This window comes from Girardinichthys multiradiatus, chromosome 9 (genome assembly GCF_021462225.1).
Source record: "Girardinichthys multiradiatus isolate DD_20200921_A chromosome 9, DD_fGirMul_XY1, whole genome shotgun sequence".
In the NCBI taxonomy this organism is placed as follows: domain Eukaryota; kingdom Metazoa; phylum Chordata; class Actinopteri; order Cyprinodontiformes; family Goodeidae; genus Girardinichthys; species Girardinichthys multiradiatus.
The window spans coordinates 2,579,104-2,599,267 of NC_061802.1; the positions used below are offsets into that span (position 1 = coordinate 2,579,104).

Sequence of the window (20,164 nt, forward strand, 5' to 3'; positions counted from 1 at the left end):
GTCAAACATATTTCAATCAACAAACTCTTTACTACGCTAAAACAATCCAACTAAACTACCAAGCAGAATTAAAGAATAACGAAGTGTTGTGGAATTTTCTTATCAAAGTGGGTAGAAGTTGACTCATAACAAGAGAAAATCCGGACTTTGTCTTTATAAGTTTTATTCAAAGGCATTCAGCGTTTGAATGACTCTGACACTGAGGTTAGTCAGTTGAGCAGAGCCCCGATCAACATTTACACACAGTATTTATACCAGAACATGACAGTGTTATCTCAACTTCAAAGAGTCTGTGTTTTATGACCCCAGACCCTTCTCGGGTTCAGAGGTGACGAAGTTATCAAGGAACCCATCTGTCCTTCCCAACACATCATCCTAACTGTGGGTTTTAACCATTAAACGTCTGATAATGGCTTTTACAGCTTCCTTCACTAACACAGATGTTCATAGGAGTAAGGTAACCCAAAGGTCATACACTGTGGAATGCTTACTGCAAGAATTTCCATCACAGAAGACTAATGGACTATGCACAATATAAACAAGTTGATTAAAGATTATTGGAAATTATGACCAAAAGAGTGATGCAACATTACCATGCAATGTTTATGTTTGAGAACCAAGGATTATCTTGAAGAATCTGGAAGTAAAGTTAAGTTAGTCTTAGAACCAACTTAGACAATAATCAGCAAACCTTTAGACAACCATTCACAATGCAAGATCAGATAAAATATTATTTTAATAAAATAATGTTTTAAATAATGATCTGCTGAATAAAACCAACCTTCTGGATGACCATTTCTCAACGGTGTCTAATTAGCTGCCTTTATTTATTAAAATAATATTTAAAGAAATATTATTAAGGGAGTATTTTGGAAAAGAGCCAAATCTTTCTGGTGAAATGGGGCTTAATGGTCTTTACTTAGTTATCAAATTTAGTAAATGATGTTTAAGAACTATTATTCACTAGCTTAAAAACCAACAACCTTTCTGTTAAATACTCTTTAGCAGCTAGCACGTGTTTTTACCAGTGAGCAGTTAAGCTAACAAAGAAGCTAATAGCTTAGCACCAGAATCAACACATACCTTTAAAATACCAGGGTTAATAAAAGGGTTAAAATGCATAAGCGCGGACGGCGCGTTATGATCAATGTTCTGTTTAAAATCACCCTTTAAATAAAGTTTATCTTAACCTTAAATCATACAAAGAACACAAACCGGCACGTGTGCTACAGATAGCCTGCTAGCACTAAGCTAGCCGAGTTTCACAAAACAAAACTAAACTTCATAATTGAAAACGTTCAGATTATTTCATCCTAACTGTTAATCTGCCCAAACCTAACCTCTGACCACAGTGAGGAAATGTTGTCCAAGGGGCGATGAAGTTTGAAGAAGGTATCCACAGTGAACAAAGGGTTAGCTTCCCGCTAACCTCCTCAGCTTCTCACGATCAGAAAGTGTGTTCGTTCTGGGAACAAAAGGGTAAGCTCCAGAGCTGTAGCTGGGCGGCCCGTCCTGTCTGCTGCGGTCTCTGCTGTCTTCCTTCCAGGCTGGGAGACCGCGTCTTTGCTTGGGGCTTCTCTCGAACACCGTTTGCGTCTGCGGGGGCTCGGAGAGACAGTCAAGCAATGCTTGTACCTTAATTACCCCCGTTCATGAATGAAATCACCGGGTACACCAACAGTGCTCCACTCATACTTATCTTGTGCATATGATCGATGATTGTATGACACTCTTGGATCCAGTTTGAAGAGTTTATGTCTTTTTGCCAGCAAAAGACATCAGCGCACTGGGCCTCCCCTGACCGGTCCCTCTCGAAGACCGTGTGGAAAGAGAGCGGATGTAGCAACAGATGTGCTTTTATTTGGGTAGTGGCGTCACAGGAAGTCCACAGTTATCCCGTTTCCTGGCTGTGCCAGAAGAAGGTTAATGCACTTTATTTTGAAAGTTCCAGAAAGGTCCGTACCGGAGTTTAATGTTGAAATCCATGGCTGTGGGTCCCAACATCCCCCCTTTTAGTTCCGAAGAATGGGATGAAGTCCACAGTCTTTAGGGCTAACAATCCGTCCTCAGCCATGAGAAAAGAGTCACTGGGGTCCTGTAGGTAGGCAGAGTTCAACAGTTCCTTTTGGTTCAGAGGTTAATGTTTGGACAGGAGTGAGGCACGTTTGGGCAGAGACTAACACTAATAAAATGTTTTAAAGAGAAAAACAAAACAAAAGTCATGTAATAATTTTCACACCATAATAATACTGCTTTTAAACTTTAATTTCTCAAGTTCAGAACCATAAGAAAGAAAAAGATTAAAACAGAATATAGGGTGTTGGAAATTATTTACCATCTTCATACCTTGTTTGAAAGATTTTACAGGGTTGATTCTGGACTGCAACAGCTTGCCATGTCTTTTAGGAACGCCGTTACCTCACTTATTACACACCTGCAGATCATCTCAAACTCCTCCTCTGTGATGACATCTTTGGAGTGGCTCCACTCTTTATCACCAACCTTACAGTTCGATGTTGCTCTGTGAAAAGGTGTTTGTCTTTTAACTGGCTGCTTTTCTTTTGGCTGACGCCAGTTACCACCCCCCTGGTTCTGTTGCATCACTTGGGAAGTTACTTTGCGCTTCTTCTTAGGCCTGTTCTCAGTTTGAATGTTTAACACTCTAACTTTGCCTTTTCCTGCTCTGTCTGAACGGACACGTGTTTCCCACACAAGCTGAGCATATCTACGAGTCTCCTGCATGGAGAGATTCTCTGTTATGCACTGCATGGTCACGTCATACTGCACGCTAACGTGGAGGTTGTGAAGAAACAACGACTTAAACGTGTGGTCTTCTTCAAGACCTGGAGCATAACATCCCTGAAAATAAGCCGTCTTTAAACGGTGGAAATATTCTCTGGGAGGTTCGAACTGTTTTTGCAAAACTGTCAAAGCATCAATAGTGGCAGCGGCTTCATCTCTGTAAACATAGTACTCTTCTCTAAGAGCCTGGCAGAGAGCTGGATAGCTGTCACTAATTTCTGGAGGAAGAATTTTTATGAACACATGAACACTCTTAGCTGTTATTTTCCAAATAAGCCTCAGCTTCTCACGATCAGAAGGAAAACGCAAGTCAAGAAGACAATGTTCAACCTCAAACAGGTAAGCATCAATATTTGACTCCTGGCTACCTGGATCAAAAACTTCTATGTCTTTAGCAAGGAATTCAAGCTGTTTGAAACGGACACCATGCTCCCAAGGTGGACCACGTCCATCTGAGAAGTCACGTTGGTTAGGTTCATGAAATGGTGGAAGATCCTGACCTAACCTCTGGGGAAGGAAACAACTTTTCTCATGCTTTAAATGAGAGCTTTCTAATGAATGGACTCGTGCAAGTGGTGCTGGGTCAGGTTGGATTGAGTCACCTGAGAGCCATGTGCTTCTCTCCTGGCCCCTAGGGGTCGACACAGAGTCAGAAAGGAGAGGGGTGCCAATCAGGCTGGAAGACTGCTCCTTCTACCGAATTGGGCCACTTGTGCACGCCGAGTCTGGCACTCGGTCATCTTGGTGGTTGTTCATTGCAATGGAATTTGGCAGGGAACCACTAGAGACCATCTGACTTCCAACATTTCTGTTAAGGTCTGTGGAAGTAAGTTGGACACTTTGGCTAAATTTAGGAAGGGGAGACTCCGACCTAGGTGCTGTATGCCTGCTGTCTGAGTCTGGCCCCTGCTGTGGCTGCTGCAGCTGCTGTGAGTGAAAATGCAAATCAGGTACCTGAGAGGTGGGGGTTTGTTCCTGCTTTTGGGATAAAGCTTTCTTGAGCTCATCTGCCTTCAGGTCCACTAACTTTGCTTCAGCTTTCTTGGTCCTCTCCTCAGCTTTTGAGAGCTGAAACTTCACAGCATTCTCTCTTTGACTCACCACTTTCTGCATCTCCACGTTTGCTGAATTCATAATGGAGTTTAATTCCATTATTCTGGCAGACACTACAAAAACAACAACAAAGTTATGAGAATATTGCTAAAAGCAACAACATCTAACAAATGTATGTCCAGCTATATATGTATCTTTCAATATACATATATTGGAAACATTTGATTTTTAATTTTTCACCTTTCTTGGGAGAACTAGTGATTAGACACTACTTTTAACCTTTAAGGGAACTTTGTTTAAAATGCAAAGGAAAAAGAAAATTGCTACGGGTCCCAACACCGTGTATATTGACCCTGTGGAGCTCCCGATGGACAGTTCTGGTGGAAACAGGAGAGTTGAGGTGCACATTTAATTCTGCCGTGATTTGGGCAGCCGTGGTTTTATGTTTTTTGGATAGAATCCGGATTAGCACCCGGGTTAGCTCTGGTGACTGTGCAGGCCATAGGAGATGTTCAACTTCACTTTCATGTTCATCAAACCAATCTTTCACCAGTCTTGCTGTGTGTATTGGTGCATTGTCATCCTAATACACGGCACCACCTTCAGGATACAATGTTTGAACCATTGGATGCACATGGTCCTCAAGAATGGTTCGGTAGTCCTTGGCAGTGACGCGCCCATCTAGCACAAGTATTGGGCCAAGGGAATGCCATGATATGGCAGCCCAAACCATCACTGATCCACCCCCATGCTTCACTCTGGGCATGCAACAGTCTGGGTGGTACGCTTCTTTGGGGCTTCTCCACACCGTAACTCTCCTGGATGTGGGGAAAACAGTAAAGGTGGACTCATCAGAGAACAATACATGTTTCACATTGTCCACAGCCCAAGATTTGCGCTCCTTGCACCATTGAAACCAAAGTATGGCATTGGCATGAGTGACCAAAGGTTTGGCTATAGCAGCCCAGCCGTGTATATTGACCCTGTGGAGCTCCTGACGGACAGTTCTGGTGGAAACAGGAGAGTTGAGGTGCACATTTAATTCTGCCGTGATTTGGGCAGCCGTGGTTTTATGTTTTTTGGATACAATCCGGGTTAGCACCCGAACATCCCTTTCAGACAGCTTCCTCTTGCGTCCACAGTTAACCCTGTTGGATGTGGTTCATCCTTCTTGGTGGTATGCTGACATTACCCTGGATACTGTGGCTCTTGATACATCACAAAGACTTGCTGTCTTGGTCACAGATGCACCAGCAAGACGTGCACCAACAATTTGTCCTCTTTTGAACTCTGGTATGTCACCCATAATGTTGTGTGCATTTCAATATTTTGAGCAAAACTGTGCTCTTACCCTGCTAATTGAACCTTCACACTCTGCTCTTACTGGTGCAATGTGCAATCATTGAAGACTGACTACCAGGCTGGTCCAATTTAGCCATGAAACCTCCCACACTAAAATGACAGGTGTTTCACTTTCATTGTCTAACCCCTGTATGAACCTGACTGTTGTGAAGTGCCTTGAGACGACATGTGTTGTGAATTGGCGCTATATAAATAAACTGAATTGAATTGAATTGGGAAAATATTCCCTGGCTATCTTTGCTTTATGCCTTCAGGTCCAATATAAAGAACTATGTTATCTTAGACCAGCACATGTCATTCAAATCCCATATTAAACTGGTTTCTAGGATTTTTTTCATCTCTACTAAAAATGTTAATATCCTGTCCTAGAGTGATGGAGAAAAAGTAGTCCATGCATTGGTTACTTCAAGGCTGGACTACTGTACTTCTTTACTATCAGGATGTGCACAAAATGCAGTAAAAAGCCTCCAGCTGATCCAAAACGCTGCAGTACGTTTAGTCATCAGGCTCCTCTCCTGTGGAACCGGGTCCCAGGTCCAGCCCGGCAGGCACCCTGCCTACTTTTGAAACTACGCTTAAAGAGAGTGGTTCCTCTCCACTGTCTCCACATATTTGCTCAGGATGAAGCATTTCTGCAAACAGATGATTCAGAACAATCTGCAGGTTTCCTTTGATAGGGATTAAGTATTAGCAGTTTTTATGTTAGAATTAATTGGATTTAATTTCAGGTTGAATTTAGACAAAACTTGACCCTTTCATCTTGTTCAGTGCAGTATTCTCCATGGTCTCATTTTTAAAAGTGTCCTGCAGGGGGCAGAGTTGCATCCTCACCTTGATGGCCCTGGGGCCCCACCCAGGCTCTTTATCTACCTGGACATCATTCCTGCAGATTGATTCAGGATCAGCTGACCTGGAAACAGCTTTCTCTGGCTGTATCATCGCTGGTAAAAAGGTGAAATCTGGTTATTTTCTGGATTTTCTTCCAGTAATATGACGTTTTTGTCATTATTTGGCTCATTGTTGCTGATGGATGGATTTTTATGTGACAGACTGAGGAAAATTTAAACGTCTTCCTTTTTATTTTTACAGAATAAAATGAGCTGCTTTACATTCACCAAACTGATGGCGAGTCTCTTCCACCTGCTTGTCTTTGTGAGTATGATCCCACTTAGTCTGCTCATGTTTTACCTTTCCAGTTCATTGCTTCGATGCTTTCAGTGTGAACAGAGACGTTGCATCAACATCTCAGAGCATGGAGGCAGCATTGGTTCTTGCTTTGCTCCATTTTCTTCCCAACTGGATTGTTTTCATCTCATTAACTTCAAACGACTCCAGAGTCGGAATATCTGCCACCTAATGTGGATAATCAACAATGTTTGGGATACATTTCTGGCAGCAGGGAAGTGAGTTTTCCTGCAGAGTCAGAACCAGTTGGACTCTGATGAAGCTCCCAGCATGAGGAATCATTCTCCTCTCTGTTCTCATGCCTGAACATCCCTGACTGATGAATTTGGTTCTCCAGCTGCAGAAGTCACAGCAGGAAATGTTAAGCTTCAGAAAAGATGTGACCGAGTGATTTTCAGACTGCAGAAAATGTTTTTCGACTCATATTTTCAGCGTGCTGAAAACTTAATTCATTCTTATGACCAGAAAATCTTTGTCTGATGGTCCCAATAAAACCTACATTTACATTTAAAGCTTTTAAAACAAAACGTTAGTTTCACTGAAGCTTTTAAGATAAAGGGATCCGTTAAACCTCCTGGTTTCAAACAATAATCAAGGTAAACATTTCTGAATCAGTTCAAGTTTACTGATTTATCCTCCTTCAGAAAGAGTGAATGCTTGGTCGGTCGGTCGGTTGGTGTGACCATGCTTATTCAGTGGATGGGTTGCCTCCCTGGTTATTTGGCTGGTTTAAGGGATTCTTAATTAGTTTGATGAAAGTTAGTTTCCTTCTTGCTTGATTGACTAGTTAGTTGGTTAATGGGTTGCCTCCTTAATCGTTTGAGGTGGATACGTTTGTTGGTTGTTGGCTGGATTGTTGGTTGGAGGATTGGTGAAACAGTTACTTAAATGATTAATTTCATTTATCATTTATAATCGTTTATTAGTTTGTTATTTGGTTAGTTGGTGGTTTGCTAAGTTGGTTTGTGGGTTGTAAACTTTATTAATAATATCCTGAAAAATGATTTGCTTCAGCTGCAGACAAAAGCTAAACATACTGTACAGTAAAATTTAAATGACAAAGGTAATAAAAGGAACAATCTTAAAACACTGAGAAAAACTGTTCATCAGTATTAAAAACATTGAAAAAAGATCCAGTGATCTTCAGATTCCCTCCTTCTGATTGGCTGCAGATTTGTTACATTTGAAACAGTCCCAGGTAAATTTGCTTTTTACTAATAGGAAGTAGGTCTGGTTTTCCGTTCTCCTTCATTCTTTTCCACGACATACTGAAATCTGCTTTTCCTCCTGCAGCTGAGTGGCCTGTCTCTTCTCGCCGTGGGAATATGGTTGACTGTAGATAGGGATCCCTTCCTCCACCTTCTGGCGCCATTCTCCAATCAGTTCCTGCAGTTGATTAACATTGGTTTATTCTGCATCTCCATTGGGGCCACACTGGTGCTGCTGGGACTCCTGGGAAGCTGTGGGGTTCGCAAGGAGAGCAAGTGTCTCCAGCTGACTGTGAGTAGGGGTGGAGGGGTAACCTCAGGGTCTACCTGTGCAAAAGAAACAAGTCTAGCTTTACAAACAATGACTCAAGGATATATTAAACTGTCATCATTTAACGATATTTCTCCAAAGCGTTAACATGAATAATGAGAATCCATAGCGCTCTAGTGCTGCTCATCAAATACATTCATCATCTGATCTTCATCAGTTTGAGCACCTTTATAAAAGCTGAAGGTCTGGCAGTTTGCTGCCATGCCTGCAGGTGTGTTAACACAATACCAAGAAGGAAAGTCATCAGCAGTGACCTTGTTGCTGCTCTTCAAGCTGGAAAAGGTTAGAAGTTCATCTCCAAACTATCTGAGGTCCATCATTCTACTGAGAGAGAGATTATTCCCAACAGGAAAACATTTCAGACAGCTGCCAATCCTCCATGGAGCAGACGTCCCAGCAGATTCAGCCCAAGGTCAGAGCGTATAGCTCAGAGAAATGATCAAAAACCAGGAGCTCCATCTCAGACTCTAAAGGTCTTGGTTTGCAGGCTAAAGGTTAAAGGTCATGACAGGACATTTAGAAAATCACTGAACCAATATGGCTGCTTGGAAAGGTTAAAGGAGAAAGCCTCCTCTCTCTAAAAACAAGATGGCAGCAGGACTTAGGTTGGCAAAGCTGCATCTGAATGAAGGAAAACATCTGGACAGATGAGACCAACAATGCTATGTTTGGAGAAACAAAATACAGAAAATCAGAACAACTAACTCATACAAACTGTCAGGCACGGAGGTGGAGGGCTGATGGTCTGGGCTTGTTTTGCAACTAAAGGATATGGACACCTTGCAGTTATTGATTGACCATGAACTCCTCTGTAGACCAAAGGTGTCTAGAGTTAAATGTGAGACAATCTGTCCATCAACTGAAGCTTGGTCCAAATTGGGTCATCAGTGGGACAACAAATCCCAAACACAGCACCTGATCTACAACAGAACATCTGAAAAAAGAGAGAACCAAGCTGGTGCAGTAAGTCCAGACCTCAACCTGATTGAAACGCTGTGATGTGACCTAATGGAAACCTTCTAACTGAAAGAAGTTACAGTAATATTGGACCACAACCACATATCTAAACCAACTATTTTTGGATTTACGAATCAGTCTGATCATCAGTCGCTCAGCTAATCTCCACATCAGCTCTGTTTTCCCCCAAACAGCAGAGCTCACATCATCCTGTTCATTAACAATGAGGCTAACTGCCGCTTAGCTCGCTGCAGCGAGTTTAACGAGCAGCGCAGTCCCCACACAGAGTCCCATCATGTCCACCTGGAGCTGACTGACGGTGCTGCAGCGAGTCAGGCTTGCATGAGCAGCAGCTGCAACGGGCCGAGCAGATGAAGACCAACATGTTACTGTGGTTAGCTGAGCCTGATCAGCATAACGTCGCCTTTATTGTGACACCCTGTAATGCTTTTCTCCTGCAGTTCTTCTCCATCATCCTGGTTATTTTCATCTCTGAGGTGGCAGCTGGAGTCGTGGCCCTGGCCTACTCTTCATTTGTGAGTTTCACTCCTTCTCCATCCTATTCTTCACTATGTCAACCTTAATCTGTGAATTCCTCTCCTCCCTGCTCATCTCTCGCTCTTTAACTCTCTCACAGTTTGGATTTTATCTGTGTGTAAATTTTCCATCAGAGCGCAGAGCTATCAGTGAATTACTGACTTCATGTCTGCCTCACTACATCCAGATACTTAATGACCGCAGGATCGCCTCAGGGGCACCAGCGCCGTCTCTGACTCGGAGCAATTTATTACTCTGGAATTCTGGAGCTAAAGCATTTTATATGCAAAACAGCTCATTTGCATATCTGTCCCCATCTCTCACACACAGAAAAGCCCTGCGTCCGTTTAGAGCCACATATACTAATTAGAAGGTTTTAGAATGGAGGAGGTCAGAAGATTCATGCCTGGAGAAGATGTGCTGATCCGATGCTTGCTGCCGTGAACAGAGAAGAGTTTCAGCTGCAAACGGATTTGAAGACAGTAGCAGAATCTCTCCTTCTTCAACATCAAAAAGCCGTAGGGTTCTGTTAAGGTACTGGCTACAATATTAAGACCTGACCCATCTTCAGTTCATGGCGATTCCTTCTTGAACACACACATGTAACGTGTTTCATGTGCAAAACCATGGCAGCTTTGCTCCCACCAAACCAAACATGAACTTTATGGCAAACAGTTGATTCAAAAACTGCAGACTTTTAATATTTAAAGTACACTGATAATTACTGTGACTCCAAGTATACTAGAGTAAAGCTCAATTTAATGTACTTAGTTTTATTGTGTGAGACTAAAACATCAGACCAAACCATACGGTGGTAACTGGGTCATGAAGAAAAACAAACACATTAATAAGTGTTTTAACCAAGCGCCGCTCCAACGTCTTTATTTATAGGTTTCCCCTGAAAACTTGTCGTTTTATGACTAAAGAGCCTGGACCGTCCGCTCTGCCCCTACGCCACAGGAACAGTCAGGATGAGTCCCCCTCAGAAATGTAGCGTTAAGGCCTGAGATTTAAAGGATGAAACTGAATTAAAGTCAATAGTAGGCTGTAGACGTATTCTGTGTTATACAGGTAAATTAACTGGCTGTGAGTAACTTACTCAGACTGACACAAACTACAGTTTAGAGCCTCTGCATCCTGTTAGAAACTGGCTTCTGTTGGTGTGAAATAAGAAGATGGATGAGTTGCACAGATGCTGTTAATTTAATCCCTCGGACCGAGCCGGTTCCGTGATGCTTCATTATGTTCCCATGAAACCAACATCCTTCCCTTCTCCTGGTTCTGCTGCAGGAACCATAATAAGATCAAACCTGTTCAACTTTCTGCTGTTCTGACCTTTAGAGCCTGAAAACCATTTAAATCAGTTTGTTAGGTATTAATTAGTCAACTCAGAGGTAAGAACGATACAGTCAATTTACTTGCAAGGGTATCTCTGCAGTACAGACTACAAAGTGTTGGCACCCTTCTCTCTTTATTTATACATGCTGGTTCACACACAGTTCAACACACATTCAGGGTGTGTGTGTGTGTGTGTGTGTGTGTGTGTGTGTGTGTGTGTGGGGTCAGAAAGGTTAGGGTTCATGTGTCTTGATTTTAAACAGAGAGAGGGAGTGATGACTCGGTACCAGGCCCTAGATGTTGCTGATAAAAGCATAACTCATTCCTCTCCCCATCTCCCTTTCTGTGACATGTAAGGAGGGAAAGACACTTAGAGCAGACATGAGTGATAAACAATACAAAAGTTTTCAAACCCTAACACAGTTAAACAAGCTGAACGCTTCATCACCGCTTCGCTCTTTAGTTTATTAAACTGCTGACAGGCTGCAGGAAGCCTTTAGGTCCTGATAAGGAACATCTCTAGTGGACATTAAATAAAACTAATGGAACGCTCCAAATCTGCCTTCAGGATTAATCCCAAAACTTTCCACAGATACAGTTCTGTGCAAAAGTTTTAAACCAACCCTCTCTTCTTTGTAGCTGTAATATTTGAAGGAGGTTCTGCTGACTTCTGGTCTCCTCAGATCAGGATCAGATTCTGCAGCCAAGAGTCAAGCAAATGGTTAAACCAAGAAACCAAAAATTACAGACTACAAGAAAAAAGCAAAACCAAAGCTGGTCCAACCAGATTCTGAAGAACACCTGGAGGCCAATCCATCATTTCTACCCAAATGAATGAGTTTAAATTGTTCCTGGACACTTCATCCAGTCACTTGCTGGGTATTTTTCTCCTCCAGTTTTTGGACCATCCTGTGAAACTTATGACCAAGTCATCCGCGGCATCCTGTTAGTTTCAGACCCTGAGACATTCAGATAACCGAATCTAACCCAAACTATGGATGACCACTGGATGGAAGCTGAAAAAGACAAACTGGAGAAGAAAAACAGCTCCAGCTAACTTTAAACACGTGGATGTTCTTAGTTAAAGCTCACTGACTACCATCTGTTCCTGAGCCCTTCGTATTTACAGACCCAACACAGAAAAGGTTACAGATGGAGATGTGTCAAAGCTGCTGTTAAAACTGTTGCTTATGGTCATCCAAACGTTCCCTGATTTGAGTCCAGCAAAGATTTTAAAGCAACAACTGATTTTTTCCAGGGAAATCTATTCATTTTTTCTGACCTGTTTTAAACAGATAACGTCGAAGAATTTAGAAACCCAAAATGAGACCCAAAATAACTCTTGTATTTCACAGAAGGAATCTTTGGAAAACCAGTGTGTCTTTAATGGACAGCATCCTGCATGCTTTAGATGTTGCCCTGAAACAAATTAATGGTTTGGTAGCAGGACTCTGCAGAACTAGCCACATGTTGAGGAAGTAATTCAGCCATTTGATTCTGCTGCGTTGGAACGAGGACACATCTAAAACCTGCAGGACATCGGACCTCATGACTGAAGCTGAACACCCTGCTGTGCAGCACCAATAATCAACAGAACAAAACGAGAAGATGACTGAGCTGTCCCTGCAGCCTTTGTTCTGAACATGCACTGAGTTGGTGCCCATGTGCACAGGCAGCTGTCTTTGTGCATGTGCAGCAGTGTGAGTTTGTGTGCACATGTTCAGCAGGAGGTGGAGAGGCGTAAGGGAGAATGACAGTGATGAATTAGTCGTCTGCTTATAATCTACTCTGAACTCAGCTGCTCTCAGCTTCTTGGGAGACACATTTTAATTATGGTACATATCCCAGCTTCCCCTGGGGCATCTCCTTCAGCACCATCACACACACACGTCCAATCCACATGCACATACTGTAGTTCAGATCTTCCAGGTTTGTGGGACTGAGCACAATGGATTATTAATCATATCAGAAAAACAGAGGAAGGAGAGACAAACTGGGAAGCAAACGACTTTAAGCGAGCTCAGCTTTGGATAAATATGAAAACCAGACTGAAAAGTCCAGATCGAAGCTTTCACAAGCATCAATATATATGTAAATGCCCCATAGTTTAGCACAATAAAAAATGAGAAAAACATCTCGGCTGCATTTGATTTATTTCTATTTTTCCCATTTATTTCCCAGGTGCTTTGAGAGGGAGAAGATTTATTTAATTTGTGATGAACAGACAGAAATCCTGTCTCCTTAAATCAGTCTCTGACTCCCACAGAAATCCAACGTCTTTGAGGAAGACCTGACAGTTAAAGCTCCACAGTGATTTTCTTACTGCCCACGGAAAGATATTTAGATTTACAAGCTTCTCATCTACATAATGTCTTCGAAAGAGATAAATCTGATGCGAATGAAAAGATTTTTTATCTCAACTTTGAATGAAGATATTTCAAATTAGAATGGGGAGATAATTTTCCCTAAATCGAAGCAGAAATGTCAGACACAGTGACAAAAGTGGAAAGGCCCAATTTGATGGTAATTTGATCCAATATGACGAGGCTGTAAATGGCATACCATGAACAGCCACCAGAGGGCATCAGGGATGAGATAACATTATTATCAGGCAATAACCAAAGCATCCAACAGCCCGAGCAGCTGTGGCCTGATCTATTGAAGAAGAGGTTGGAAATACTTTATGAATTTATTCTGCAAGGCTTATATCTAGGCCTAAAGGAAGTCCACACTCTGTTCTGAACCAGGTCCATCAGGAGGTTCTTGCTGCCAGACCGGTCAAACGTTTGATCTGGTTTGTTGATCATTGTGATACAGTCACATTTCCAGCATTTCTCCATCTGGATGCTTAGCTTTTGCTCGGAAAAATTATTTAAAACTGCAACATTTAGTGAGGAAAAACCGGAATAAATTTCTGTATTTGTGTAAAAAGGAACATCTGAGCATTAACTCTGATTGATCACGGTTATTATTAAGGGCAATCTTATCATATAGCCTATATGGGCAGTTGCCCAGGGTGGCTTTTTTTCGACCCCCATCCGAGAGGCCAGGTACAAAAGAGGGGTCTCCTTGGTCCAAACGAGCCCGCCAACCAGAGCCACCACAGGATGAAACAGTCACAATCCCTCAATGAATTCTGATTTCAACCCCATGAGCCCCCCATGAACCCCAACATGAATTTTCCCACACAGCCATCCCCAACCAGGACACAGATATTGAACACATGCCCCCGAACCCAAACGCCATGAATCGCCTCCCCACAGGGGCACACCCCTACAGGTGAGTTCCATTCCCAAAAAGCCACCGAAGACACACCCACACAGCACAAGCTCCACACACCACCGCATCCTGCCCCCCACCACACAGCTCACCATGACGGCAATCCAAGAGACCCCACGCAAAGCCACCCCAGCCTCCACCCACAGGGGCAACAGAGTAGACACCACCGAGCACCATGCCCACAACGGAACCCCTGATCCACACCAAGACGGGACAAACTCACCCAGCAAGAGGTCCCTGGCCAGTGGCAAGCACCCAGAGCTGGCTTCCCCTCACCACGCCCCCCCCCCAACCACACAAACACACCACATCACCGCCAGTGCAACGATAGCCGAGGGAGAAACATTAACCAGCTCAGCTCCACCATCGTCACTCAGCCGATTCAGATGCCAGTGACCAGTGAGCAGAAATATGGGCTTCCTTCAAATATTTTCACAAAGGTTGGCTGATTAGATTAGATTCAATTCAGGCTTCATCCAGAAGTCCTACCTTGTTCCCAGGGCAGTTTTCTGGGGAAAATATCTACTCTGATTTGGGGAGAAAACCTCCCTCAAAAAACTACCCTGGCTGCTGGGATAGGTGATGATTTTCATCTGCTTCACTAAACCCAGGTATCTCTGCAGATCTAACAAACTTAGAATCAGATTAGAAAATTTAACCCATCAATGAATCTGAATGTTTGTGTTTTCCAGGCTGAAAACATCCTCAGAGCATGGGCGACCCCTGTGTTACAGAATGATTATGGCATTGATCCAATGGTCACCAGGATCTGGAACACCACCATGACAGATGTAAGAGATATTTGCATCCAGCAGTCCAATCATGTCTCCTATAGTTCTCTCCAAAACCTTCTGGTCCATCCCTCATCCACATTTCCTTCCAGGCAGACACACTTTCTTTAATGTTTTAAAGGAGACTTAGTCTAGTTCTACCAGCTCTCTGGAGGTATTTTATAGTTTTATTTAGACTATGGCAGTTTTCTTTTTACTCATTATCAGGCTAGTTGCTGACTCTATCCTTGCTTGGTCTTTTTTTTAAACCCAAATAGAACAACAGAAGCGCTGTCAGACCGAACAACATTTTTTCTGTACCTTTAACTGTATAAAAGTGTGTTTCAGAAAAAGGACAAAAATCCAAGAAAAATGTTTCTTACAATCTCACAGGACTAATTAATATGAAAGGTTATAGTAATTAGATATAAACTAAAGAAATGATTAAATGTTCCTCCTTCTAAACGTTCGAGGCTAAGCTATACTAAGGTACCATAAGCTAGGCTAGGCTAAAGCTAAACTAAGGTAAGCTAAACTAAGCTAAGCTAGGCTAGGATAAAGCTAAACTAAGCTAAGCTAAGCAAGGCTAAGAGAGGCTAAACTAGGATAAGGCAAATTAAAACAAGCTAAGGAAAGCGAAAACTGCACCTTGCAAAATTCAAGTGAACTCTGCTAAACTAAACTAACCTAAAGCAACATACGCTAAAGAATGCTAATATGCTTTTGGAAGCTCAAGGGGGTTGAAGCCCTGGTGGTGGTGTTGGTGCCTATCTCTAGCAGTGACCGGGTGAGAGGTAGGGGACATTCTGGGCAGGTCACCAGTCCATCTAAGACCAACACAGAGACAGAAGGTAACCCAGATTGAACTTAAAACTGCATCTTTCCCAAGTTCTCTGCTACCGTTCCACAACATTGGTTCATTCTATGAGTCTAGGAGCTTTTTATAGCTGAATGATTCATGGGTTAAAAGGCTAAATAAACCTGATTATTAATCTGAAAATGTTCAGGATTACAAGCATATGTCAGAGAAAACTTTGACTGTCCTTCAGAAATCAAAAGATTAAACTGAAAACTGGCTTTTCAGCAACTTCTACAAACTCAAACTAAATACTATTTTGCTTGCAGTGTAGTTAGTGTTTTTGCATGTTTCCCTCCAGTTGAAGTGCTGTGGTTTTTCCAACTACACCGACTTTATGGGTTCAGAGTTTGAGGATCAGAACGAATACGGCCTCCCACCCAGCTGCTGCCACAACATCGACCCCTGCAGCCCAGCCGAGGCGGCACACCTACCTGTCCAGGTTGGTGTGCCGCCTGCTGTCTGTACTGATTCTCTGACTGACCCGGTAATGATAGACATACTTGAGAAACGAGGTTCATTATTGTCTTTGTTTCTTTAGAGTTTGATTTGATAGTGTTTGATTAGGGTTAAAACAATGTTTTATGGCTCACTGTGTTTTTAAAGCAGATTAATGTCAGGTTCTTCTTTCAGGGCTGCTTTGATCACATACTAAAGATCCTGAGAGAAAAAACCATCACTGTGGGAGGCATCGCAGCCGGAGTTGGACTGTTAGAGGTAAAAATACACAACAACAAACTATGGATCATAGAAGACTGACGTTCTGGGAGTTTTTCCTAAACAATTAAACCACTGTTGCTATGGTTCAGTTTGGTCAAAGTCAACTTTATTTATATAGCTCGTTAAAAACAACAGCGTTGTACCAAGGTGCTTTACAAGCCAGACCCAAAACTAGTCAACCAAAGGCCCCAGTAAAACAAATAAAAAGAATAACCATTTAATGAATTATTTAAACTAAACCATTACTAAAAGCCAAAGAAAAGAGGTGAGTCATTAATGAGCTTTTAAAGAGCTCTGATGGAGCGCTACAGGTGAGTCGAGGTAAGTTGTCCCACAGGCGGGGAGAAAGTACTGCAGATGTCCGGTGACCTTAGACAGTTTTAGTAAGATATGCCCAGCTGGACAAGGTTTAAAATCAATGTGAAAAGAGACGATAAACCAGGCCACGTGTTTTCTGTCTGCCGGTTAAAAGCCCTGCAGCAGAGTTCTGGAGTAGAGATAACTGGTCCAAGTCAACCTACAGCCCGTTACAGTAGTTAAAGGGAACCTTGGTTTCACACTTAAACCATTTAGTTGTGGTCTCTCTGAAGTGGAACTGCAATGCTTTGGTCTAAATTCCTTGTTATTTGAGCTCCACCCCTCAGGAACAAGACGTGAAGATACCTGAACTTCTCCACTAAGGGAGGAGACTCCCTGTCATCCTGTAATGAATAATAAATGAATGAATAAATGTAATGTAATGAATAATAAACCTTGAAGTCACTCTGAACATGGAGGCTTCCTACATGGTCACAAGTCATTACAGAAATCAGACTCCCAGACACTCGGACACAGTCCTAAGTTTACTGTTCATCTACAGAACACCTGCGGGCTACACAATGAACCACACAGAAACCCATCTGTAGCTCTGTGAGGGTAAATATATGGTCCAATATTCAGCAATTTTCAATTCAATTCAATTCAGTTTATTTATATAGCACCAATTCACAACACATGTTGTCTCAAGCCACTTCACAATAGTCAGGTTCATACATTCCTGTTGATCCTAACTTTCAAACAGTCAAGATTCAGTTATTTATTCAAATTGGATAAAAAGGTTTTCTATCTAATGAAACCCAGCAGATTGCATCCAGTCAGTGACTTGCAGCATTCACTCCTCCTGGATGAGCATGTAGAGACAGTGGACAGTCACTGGCGTTGACTTTGCAGCAATCCCTCATACTGAGCATGCATGTAGCGACAGTGGAGAGGAAAAACTCCCTTTTAATTTCCATCAGAACTCTTGCTGCAGCATTTTGAATCAGCTGAAGGCTTTTAACTGCATTTTGTGGACATCCTGATAGTAAAGAATTACAATAGTCCAGCCTTGAAGTAACAAATGCAGGGACCAGTTTTTCAGCATCACTCCTGGACAGGATATTTCTAATTTTGGCAATCTGAATGTTTTTACAACAACCTGGAATGAACGTTGCCAGAACAGGTGGAGGTCCTGGTTCCTGGTAGTCGGAACACGCTCTACCCCTTTTCCACCAACGTGGTTTGGAGCCTGTTCCCATTCCTGAACATCATTTCAAGCTGGTTTTACATTTTTATACTGGAAAAAAAAATCAATTTCAGGGTACGAGAAACCGTCCAACTCGAGCGCCGCAGAATTTGGTTTTTCTACTCAAATCATGACGTCTCCCTGGGGGGGGGGGGGCGGGTGCTTCTGTGCTGAGTCACGCCCACTTTTGATGGCGTACGCTTGGTTCCCAAAGCTGGTGGAAACATGCCTCAGTTTTCAACAAAACACCAAAGTTTGAAGAAACCTGCACTGAACTGATTCAAGAACGAGTTCTTTCAGTGGAAACACGCTTTCTGTGATTCCTTTTTAAAAAGCTGGGAACACAGCGCCGCTCTGCAGGTCTTGTGTCAGTTCGTGTGACATTGAGGAAGCATGTCAACCATGACAGAACCACAACATATAGAAAACTGGATCTATGTCTTTTCTATAAACATTTGTTAAAAAGTTGGGTGATAGGTTTACCATTTTTATTCAGTTTTCTGGGAACCTTGCAGCTCGTACTTTAGCTCGGCTTGGAAGTAAAGTGAGAAACTAAAACTTTACAGAAATAAAAAATATTTTCAGCTAATAATGATTCTTCTCCTGTTCCTCAGATCGCTGCCATGATCATCTCCATGTACCTGTTCTCTCACCTGGATGGAAAAGTCAGCTGAAGTTTCTCCTCCCTAACTGTGGGGGCAGTAGATCCTGCTGCTGTTCGCTGCCACGTCACTCTCTTTCACTCACTGCTTTAACTTGTTTAACTTGATTTAAATTGAGTACAAAGAGAACGTTTACTGATATCTACGAACTATAAATACATATAAATAAAACAACAAATTCTTTGTTTTATTTGGATCTTAAAATACTTTAGGCCAGCTATTAGGTTTTATGACGGTCATTTTTAACATTTAGGGCCCATGTTGGTCCAGGGCCCATTTCTCTGTGAATAATGACTCTCTCACCAGCTTCACCAGCATCTTCACAAGCTCTCTAGCTTTTTTTCTGGGGTTGATTACCACATTTAGCACCAAACCTGTTGATCTCAGACCCAGAAGCCGTCACCATCCCTAACAGCATGATGGTTGGACATTTCCATGGTGTTTAAACCTGCATCATTATTTAAATAGATGAACATGGAAACCTCTGGCATCTGGATATTGAATACAAGGAAGAACCAGACTTGTGGAGGTCCATAATTCTCCTGCTGCTATCTTGTCTGATTTCATTTTGCAGGATGTCACACAAGGGACCCGAGAGTTTCCGATGAGCGTCCTTTTAAATGAAACGTTTCCAAACAACCGGAATAATCAGATGCTTCCAAAGCCATGGCTTCATTGGACCTTCCCAATATTTCTAACGGCACAGTAATTTTGGAGTATGTAAACCTCTGACCCCAGGTTTTATTCTCTCTCCCACTATTCCGACATCTAACAAATAGGAACAGTTTCGTTCTTCCTAACTGACCTACAGGTCCTTCTCAAAATATTAGCATATTGTGATAAATTCATTATTTTCCATAATGTAATGATGAAAATTTAACATTCATATATTTTAGATTCATTGCACACTAACTGAAATATTTCAGGTCTTTTATTGTCTTAATACGGATGATTTTGGCATACAGCTCATGAAAACCCAAAATTCCTATCTCACAAAATTAGCATATTTCATCCGACCAATAAAAGAAAAGTGTTTTTAATACAAAAAACATCAACCTTCAAATAATCATGTACAGTTATGCACTCAATACTTGGTCGGGAATCCTTTGGCAGAAATGACTGCTTCAATGCGGCGTGGCATGGAGGCAATCAGCCTGTGGCACTGCTGAGATCTTATGGAGGCCCAGGATGCTTCGATAGCGGCCTTTAGCTCATCCAGAGTGTTGGGTCTTGAGTCTCTCAACGTTCTCTTCACAATATCCCACAGATTCTCTATGGGGTTCAGGTCAGGAGAGTTGGCAGGCCAATTGAGCACAGTGATACCATGGTCAGTAAACCATTTACCAGTGGTTTTGGCACTGTGAGCAGGTGCCAGATCGTGCTGAAAAATGAAATCTTCATCTCCATAAAGCTTTTCAGCAGATGGAAGCATGAAGTGCTCCAAAATCTCCTGATAGCTAGCTGCATTGACCCTGCCCTTGATAAAACACAGTGGACCAACACCAGCAGCTGACACGGCACCCCAGACCATCACTGACTGTGGGTACTTGACACTGGACTT

General features: G+C 42.4%; 1 protein-coding gene across 1 annotated transcript; it reads left to right on the top strand.

Moving 5' to 3' along the window:
• Positions 1-7,683: 7,683 nt before the first annotated feature.
• LOC124873863 (tetraspanin-1) lies at positions 7,684-18,781 on the top strand (the record flags this gene model as incomplete). The annotated part of the gene is made up of 6 exons (XM_047374885.1): positions 7,684-7,902; positions 9,360-9,434; positions 14,745-14,843; positions 15,980-16,120; positions 16,312-16,395; positions 18,556-18,781. Coding segments are annotated over 6 exons (678 nt in total), but the record flags the coding sequence as incomplete, so codon positions are not given.
• Between the last annotated feature and the right edge of the window lie 1,383 nt (positions 18,782-20,164).